Below are 8266 nucleotides of genomic sequence, written 5' to 3'. Positions count from 1 at the left end.
TGTTAGTAATTAGGGATGGGGTCGATATGCTTAACTCGTGGTAAGATTCAACAAGCAATATGGAGTTCACAATTCAATACAACCATGATAAAATGCGATAAATAAAAGTTCAATGGCATCAAAGTATGACTGAGCATACGTTATGTTTATATCGGAGTCACAAATCTTTCTAGGGATGGCATTATCTTGCTACAATGTAAACAATCTACAAACATTACAAAGTACAAATAATGTAATTTGGATGGAGAGCTTGTGAAATTGTGATGGGAAAATGCCCAATTGTGATTACTCCAGCAGAATAGAATTAATATAGCGATATTTTTTTCTTCCTCGTGATACTTATTGCCATGTTTTTCTATTGCAAAATATTGAATTTGAATACATCGTCCCCATCCTTAATAGTAACACTGTTAGTGTGTGTCCATGCAAGTCCAGTGCTGCTTTGTGTTGTGGACTTGGAATCAAATAGACCTGGACTGGAACTTAAACTTTAACACAGAGGATTCCCTTTGCTTACACAGGCATCACAGGAGAAGAGCACCATAAAAAATGTATGAATCAAAAGTTACATTCCCTTGTTACATTCCCTTGTGGCTCACCTGGTAGCACGCATACCACGGAGGCTCAGTCCTTCGCGCGGCTGACGCAGGTTCAAATCCGACCCGAGGACCTTTGCCGCATATCATCCCCTCTCTCTCCCCACCTTTCCTGTCTGCCTATTGTCCTGTCATATCTAATAAAGGCAAAAAAAAAAAAAAAAAAAAAGTTACATTCTCTTCACTTTCTTCCAGATGAAATTTAAAATACTCCAGTAAAATTTTAAAATGGTTAAATCATCAGAACTGTTTGGCCTGTGTTTGCATAGGCTTGTACATCTTTTTCCATATAGTGTTATGAAAGTGTGAATCTAGAATTGCATGTATATGATCTTGGATTTCATTTGTAAAATGTTTGCTTTTGTAATGTTTTTTATTTTTTTGCTCAATTAAGCATTAGTCAAAGTACAATTATAACCAATGGGTTTTATATCTTTGATGACATTTCTTTTTTCTTTCTTGAACTCTATTCAACAACTCACAATCAGGAGTTAAGAATTAAGTTAAATGTAAAACTCAACTCTTCACAGTTCTCAGAACCTGCCATTATTAAAGAGAAATACCACTCAATGTAATGTTTGTTATTTCTATGGTTTACGACAGTCACATTATTTATTAACATGTTATATCTTGATGAATTCACAGATTTTGGTCGTGGTTGTCTTTAAATTGGGCAGTGGTGGTGGCCGAATGGTTAGAGAAGCGAGCTTGTGACCGGAAGGTCGTCGGTTCAATCCGTCGGTCCGGCAGGATAAATCTGGGTGGGGAAAATGAAAAGGCAGTGCTTGCCCCTCCCTCATTACCACTGCTGAGGTGGTGCCCTTGAGCAAGGCCCTTAACCCTAACCGCTCCAGTGGAGCTGCTCAGTGGCCAGCAGATCAGACTGTGGTTGTACTAGTCAGCTTCCAGTTATGAATGTGTGTGTGTGAGAATGTGAACAGGCCCCCCCATAAAAAGAGCATGCTTTCAGTGAGACTCCCCTGAATAGATACAGGTATTAAAAATATATTTATTTATTATTTATTGTAACTATTATTACTATAATATTTGTATTACTACACACTATTAGTACTAGTGTGATAATAAACACAATTATAAATATAGCCGCAAGCGGCGATGCGGGGTCCAAGCTTCCGGTGACTTGGGGGGTGTATGTCAGATAATATAGACACTGAATTGCACATTTAGTCAGAGTTGGTATGTGCACAAGTGCACAAAGTTTGGTTGAGATTTGACCTGACCGGGTTCAAGCAGTAGTAGCAGTAGTAATAGTAGTGTTAGTGTATATGTGTGTAAGTGTGTATATGTGTGTGTGTATATATGTGTGTATATGTGTGAGTATATGTGTGTGTGTGTGTGTGTATGTGTATATGTGTGTGTGTGTGTGTGTGTGTGTGTGTGTGTGTGTGTATGTGTGTGTGTGTGTGTGTGGCGTGTGTGTGTGTGTGTGTGTATAGGTGTATATGTGTGTGCATGTGTGTGTGTGTGTGTGCATGTGTGGGTGTGTGTGTGTGTGCGCAATGTTATGTAGAGGAAGGATGACATCATAGATGACATCATAGATGACATCATCAGTGATGTCACAAGACTGTCATCGGTGATGACATAGTGTCAAAGTTTAAACATTTATCATTTCAAGACGGTTTCACGTATCCAAATTCTTTGTAAGTCTTTAGATCAGGGAAGTCCAGAGATGACACAGAAAAAGTTTGGGCTCATTCGGGCAAATGGCCTAGGACGAGTTTGTTTATCAAAAGTTTAAACATTTATCATTTCAAGACGGTTGCACGTATCCAAATTCTTTATACAATTTTAGATCAGGGAAGTCCAGAGATGACACACAAAAAGTTTGGGCTTATTCGGGCAAATGGCCTAGGACGAGTTCGTTTTTTTTTTTTTTTGAGAAAGTCCAATATGGCCGAAAATCTAGCAGACTTAAATGGGCGTGGTCTATATGGATAGATGCGTATTGATCCAGGGAATCCAGCAGATGTGGAATTTTGATTCTACGCCTCACGGTTCAGCAGTTATGGGTCAATACGAAAAAAAGGGTCTGTTATAGCGCCACCATCTGGCCAATATGGCAAATTTTTTGTCTCTGAGTAGTGGGGCACATTTCCAACCTATGTGCAAGGTCTGGCTACTGTAGCCCTTACAGTTTTTGACGTGCATGCTGTTTTAGGGCGGAATAATAATAATAATAATAATAATAAACGGAACAGATACAATAGGGATCCACGCACTTCGTGCTTGGACCCCTAATAATGGCCATATTATCATGTTACTCAGCTGTAATGTAAAACTAGCCAGGCTACTGCAGTTTGTAAAGAGGACAACTCCAACTGACGTACAATAACATTTCGTCACTTCCGCAAATGGAACACTGACTACTTCCGTTCATTTTAGGTAACCATAACAAACATGGCGACTTGCAGACAGGTCTGGAGGTTGTTGAGCATTTCAGCAAGACTTTCGCGTCCGTAAGTTTGCCTTCTAGTTGTAACGTCATAATATTATCATGTGATGTACTCTTTGGCGTGTTGCCTTTTCCGTCTCGATGTAACGCTAATGCTTCCTTATTAAGCCAGCCTTGCTAACGTTAAGTAACGGTAACACGTTAGCTCAATCAAGACAGGGGAGTCAGTGACGCAGAATAACAAACTCATAGAGCAGCTTGCTATTATGTTTTTTTAATAATGCGTTTTCCAACGTTATTCACACATGGTCATGGATCACTCATGCCCCCCCCCCCCCCCCCCCCCATCTTAGTTTAATATTCAGTGGTTCTCAACGTGGAGTCCGGGGACCACTTTGAGTGGGTTCCAGGCATGGTTCCAGGGCGTCCCCAGCAAACTATTATTAATCCTCAGCATTATTTCATTTACAAGAAGTTTGCCCAATTATAGAATGTAGAATAATGACTGATTTGATCGTAATTTCACACTGTTCTCTCTATGTACAATACAGATAGTTATGGGATTCTGGACAAAATATCTGAGTCTGTGACATATCTAACAATGAAAAAAAAAACTCGATTTGGGTTTGAGAGACAAAATCACATTATGTGTGTGCGTGTGTGTGTGTGTGTGGGGGGGGGGGGTTCTGACTTGGATTGTGGTTGTTTGATTCATCAAAACGTTTAAAATCCTTACTACTGTTGTACTGTAATACTGTAAAGTCTGCCTAGTAAGTGACATCAACAAGCAGCACCCTAGCTGGTGAAAATCTGAAATGTTCATCTTTCTAGCAAATCTAGGTACATTTCAGACTTGAAAGCAGTGTAATGTCTTGTCTAAGGTGAAATGCAAATGAACTAGCCACATGATAAAAAAATTCATGTCAACTTTAAGCCTCGTATTTTGACCAACATTATTTCCAGGTGCGCTCAGGTTCAATAATCATTTTGTACACAGAAAACTGTGAACTGTGTATCTGAATACATTGATAGACACATTTTAAAAGGAGCAACTTTAGTTTAATGCTTAATTTAGGACGAGTCACTTTTAGTCTGAATGGGCATAATAATCTTCAAGTTCATAGCGAATGTACTGCAGCCAAATAATAAGTAGCCTGGGTAAACCCAGCCTCCACGTGACCTCCATGTACTTACGCTGCAGACACAATCTGTGATGTCACGTTGAAGGCTGGGTTCACCCAGGCTACCAAATAAGTGTGTCTAAATGAAAAGCACGGCCTGCGAATGTGCAAGTTTCTAACCACAAGCAAGGCAAATGATGATTGTGGAAGCTCCTGTGTGTAATATCAGTCATGCTAGGGCTGCTTTGCCTACTACTAACTACCCTGTGTGCAAAATGTGCTGCTTCTGCTACAAATTATGCATTGCAATCACAACGTTGTACTCAAACGGTCAGATTCGTTTTACACAACAGATTACTTCTTACTTCAGCACACAACAGATTCACCAGATCTTGAAGCAGTCTTTGCCACATCTTTATGTGGGAGTAAGGAAATAAACAGGGCTTGCCTGGACACTGAATGCTCACAGATGCAGCATCATATATATGTAAATAATAATCATTGGATTTATATAGCGCCTTTCCAAGTGCTCAAAGAGCTTCACAGAATCATTATTCGTTCACACCATTAGTACCGGTGGTTCGAAAGCGTGGCAGCCACACATCGGCGCTCAACGGCCCCTCCGACCACCATCATTCATGTCTACATTCATACCAATCATACGAGGCAAGGAGGGTTAAGTGTCTTGCCCAAGGACACAACGACAGCAGCTGGGAGGGAGCGGGGATCGAACCGCCAACCCTTGCGTCATTGGCCAACCCGCTCTACCTCCTGAGCTAAAGCCGCCCCAAAAATGAAATGAAGGGGTGTTTTCCCAGGACTCAGCGGCTACATAATATAGTAACCTTTTATCTGTGTGCTGTCTAGAGCTGTTGGCTATGGATACCAGAGTGCTGGATTGCACTGGCTTTCACATAACAGAGCAGGAGTCACAGGCAGATGGCCACAGATGCCCCTGTGTTTTCCAGGTTGGTATTCCTACAACAACAACACGATTGTAGCTCTCTGGAGGAAACACAATGTTATGTCTAATGGCCTTTCTTGTGTCGTCTCCTTCCAGCACGGACCATGTTCATTCAGACCCAGGACACGCCCAATCCTAACAGCTTAAAATTCCTGCCCGGTCGCCCCGTTCTTGAAACAGGAACAATGGACTTTGCTGGGCCTCGTGATGCGTACACCTCGCCTCTCGCCAGGTACATGACTTGTTAAAAACAAGGTGACTGAAAAGGAGAATACCCTGCAGTGCAGTTTAATAATTCACAATTCACATGTTCTACTTGTAGCCTAAAAGCAATGTGTGCACTTAGAAAACCACTTTCGGGGGTTTTAATACACCGAGAAACAGTAGTGAAACGTGTTCTGTTTGTTCCTGGGGATGTCCTTGAGTCTGCACTCGGTGTCCTTAAAGTTTTTTTGCTGAGTGCATATTTGGCACGTGTACTTACAGTGTTTCCCACAGGATTTTGTGAGACTGTGGTCGGTGGACCGGGGGCATGATTCCCCATAATAAAGTTTGGACATTTTAAAGTTAAATGCATCAAGCTGGTGCACTATGAGAGCAACATTTACAAATTAGACTATGGTGGGACAAATTGGACTAAATTAATTGGAAATGCTGTACCACTGTAGGACAGTCCAACCAGTAGTTTGAAACTAGACAATCAAGAATTCAAGACCAACCATCACAATGTCGTTGGACTCTTAAGTGACATTCAATATGATAATGACTTTGTCTGAACGTTTACACCCAACTGAACTTCAAATCATTGTTCTCTTTACAGTTCCCAACTGAAATGTGTCTACTACTAGTATAATAGAGGGGGGATTGAGAAGTATAACTTTATGCATGCAGGCATTGTGGTCTCAATCTTTATGTTATATATGAAACAATTCATAAAGCAGGTGGAATTTGACCAATTACAACTCAGTTTTTCCTTCAGACAGCTATTTCGAATCGATGGTGTTAAGAGCGTCTTCCTGGGCCCCGACTTCATCACCATAACAAGGGTAATTATCAGCCCCAGTCTGTATGAGCCGCACACTGTGGCACGTTGTTAACGTCATGTGATTAGAACAGCTCCTTTTCTTTCTCCCCATTTAGTCTGATGCGAATACGGAATGGAAAGTAATCAAACCTGACGTATTTGCTGCCATCATGGATTTCTTCACCACTGGACTCCCTGTTGTGAATGAGGAGAGCGCACCTCGTGCAGATACAGGTAAGGGACACAGCCAGCCATGCGAGAGGAAAAAGTCTATAAATAGAACGAGGGCAGGGCTGTCTGTCAACGCAAGGAATCTTGTGTCTTTGCAGCACCGTCAGATGAGGACGACGAAGTGGTTGCTATGATCAAAGAGCTCCTGGAGACCCGAATCAGGTAGCTGCTGTTGTTGATTAAAGTAGGAAAACTGTGCGCACATCCAAAACCACATTGGGCATCAGGTGCAGGACAAATAGGTGAAATCAAAAAATAAAGGAATTGTCCGCACACTGATTAGCAGCTCCCGTTTTTATTTGCTCAAGGTTGTTGACACATGGATTGTATACACGTACTTACTGTCCTGCATGTAAAGACACTTAAATCTCGGCGTTTGTTAGCCTCTCTTTGTCCTGATGCTTTTCTCTCCCAGGCCAACCGTGCAGGAGGATGGAGGGGACATTGTCTATCGGGGTTTTGAGGACGGCATCGTCAAACTGAAGCTGCAGGGCGCCTGCACCAGCTGCCCCAGCTCCATCATCACATTGAAGAACGGAATTCAAAACATGTTGCAGTTCTACGTCCCCGAGGTCGAGTCGGTGGAGCAGGTTCGTCCCTCTACCAGAAGATGCACTGTAGATGTAATGATCTAAGATGTACTATAGATCTGTGCTATATGTAGCTACAGTATTGTACACTTCATAGGCACTTCATATTCGGTGTACAGCGTAACATTCTGGGGAAATTACCATTTTAAAATGGGATTGATTGATTGATTGATTTTATTTTGGATATAGAATAACAAAGTCCAGGTAAAAGTGTAAACACTTATTTCCATCATGGTCCTTGGTCTTATAAAAACAGGACATACCGTAACGCATAACATCCTATAAGCAATACAGAACAGTCAAAATGGAAAATGTGTTAGGATCCTAACTATGTTTTCTGTTTGTATTTACCAGGTGAAGGATGATGAGGAGGAGGGAGTTGCTCAATCTTGACTCTGAGGAACCACACCGTACACACATTCCTCTCTCCCCCACCGTCACCCCACCTCCCTTAGCTCCATCCCATAGTTTCATTAACAAACATCTTTCACGCTTGTCTACCGTGTAGCTGTGTTGAGAGGATTGACCTTGATGGCGTTTGTCAGTACACTGACAGTATTTCAGGACACAGACACCACAGCCCACAAGATGAGGGCTAAAAAGATGATGTTACTGAAGGCTGAAGAACCCTGATAAACTGTATTTATTTCACACCATTCTATTTCAGTCGCTAGCTACAACAGCATTCAAGATGCATTGTATTAAATACAAATATGTATGTAAATAAAGTTTATTAAATTATGTGATTGACCTGGGTAGCCTACCTGTTTCACATACACACAATCAATGAGATTACTAGTCGTGAGAAGACTTAACTTTATAGAAGTGTGTCTCTGGATCCTTTTTTATAAACTAGAAATACTGTTGCAGGTAGAGACAGACTCCCCATTTGCAGTGATCCAGTATTGTCCTCTGAATGAGTTCAAAGTTTTCCATTGATTTCTTATGATAAATTACATTGAAATTGCACACTTTGAACATTGCTCAGTGATAGTATTAGCAGCAATGATTTTTTTTTAAGATTCTCTTTATACTGTGCCAAAATTAAATTCTGTTACATTTTTGAACTAGCTCAGAAGGTATTAAGCGTAAGCTATATTTGTTGATTATAAGTTATGACTCTTTAACCATACTGTTGTAATATTTCCTGCAATCCTTGCAGTTGGCAGTGAGCATACGCCTCTTATTGAGAAGTGGTGTTTATTTTAGGTCACAAGATAAGCTGGTGTGTTGGTGCTGCCAGACTGGAGCATGGACGGTGGTCGTGCCTGCCCACGGATCTGCATCCTGCCACGTCAGAAGAGTCTGCGTCGGTAGGTGCTGC

General features: G+C 41.4%; 1 protein-coding gene across 1 annotated transcript; it reads left to right on the top strand.

Annotated features, from left to right (window-relative positions):
* Positions 1-3015: 3015 nt before the first annotated feature.
* Positions 3016-7652, top strand: nfu1 (NFU1 iron-sulfur cluster scaffold homolog). Its single transcript, XM_083644309.1, has 8 exons — positions 3016-3076; positions 5001-5101; positions 5194-5329; positions 6077-6143; positions 6238-6355; positions 6451-6514; positions 6768-6942; positions 7297-7652. Exons 1-8 carry the CDS (start codon positions 3018-3020, stop codon positions 7333-7335), a joined length of 759 nt encoding a protein of 252 aa, XP_083500435.1. The 5' UTR covers positions 3016-3017; the 3' UTR covers positions 7336-7652.
* Positions 7653-8266: the final 614 nt, after the last annotated feature.

This window comes from Poromitra crassiceps, assembly GCF_964638095.1.
Source record: "Poromitra crassiceps genome assembly, chromosome: 10".
Taxonomy (NCBI): domain Eukaryota; kingdom Metazoa; phylum Chordata; class Actinopteri; order Beryciformes; family Melamphaidae; genus Poromitra; species Poromitra crassiceps.
Note: the sequence above shows the minus strand (reverse complement) of the source record. Positions and strands in the feature narration are given on the sequence as shown.

What these genes read in the sequence shown, in the direction of transcription:
- nfu1 (XM_083644309.1), top strand. Translation starts at nt 3,018, where the DNA reads ATGGCGACTTGCAGACAGGTCTGGAGGTTGTTGAGCATTTCAGCAAGA. An exon ending in CGCACCTCGTGCAGATACAG is followed by an intron (nt 6,356 to 6,450) that starts GTAAGGGACACA and finishes GTGTCTTTGCAG; the next exon opens with CACCGTCAGATGAGGACGAC. An exon ending in AGGTCGAGTCGGTGGAGCAG is followed by an intron (nt 6,943 to 7,296) that starts GTTCGTCCCTCT and finishes TGTATTTACCAG; the next exon opens with GTGAAGGATGATGAGGAGGA.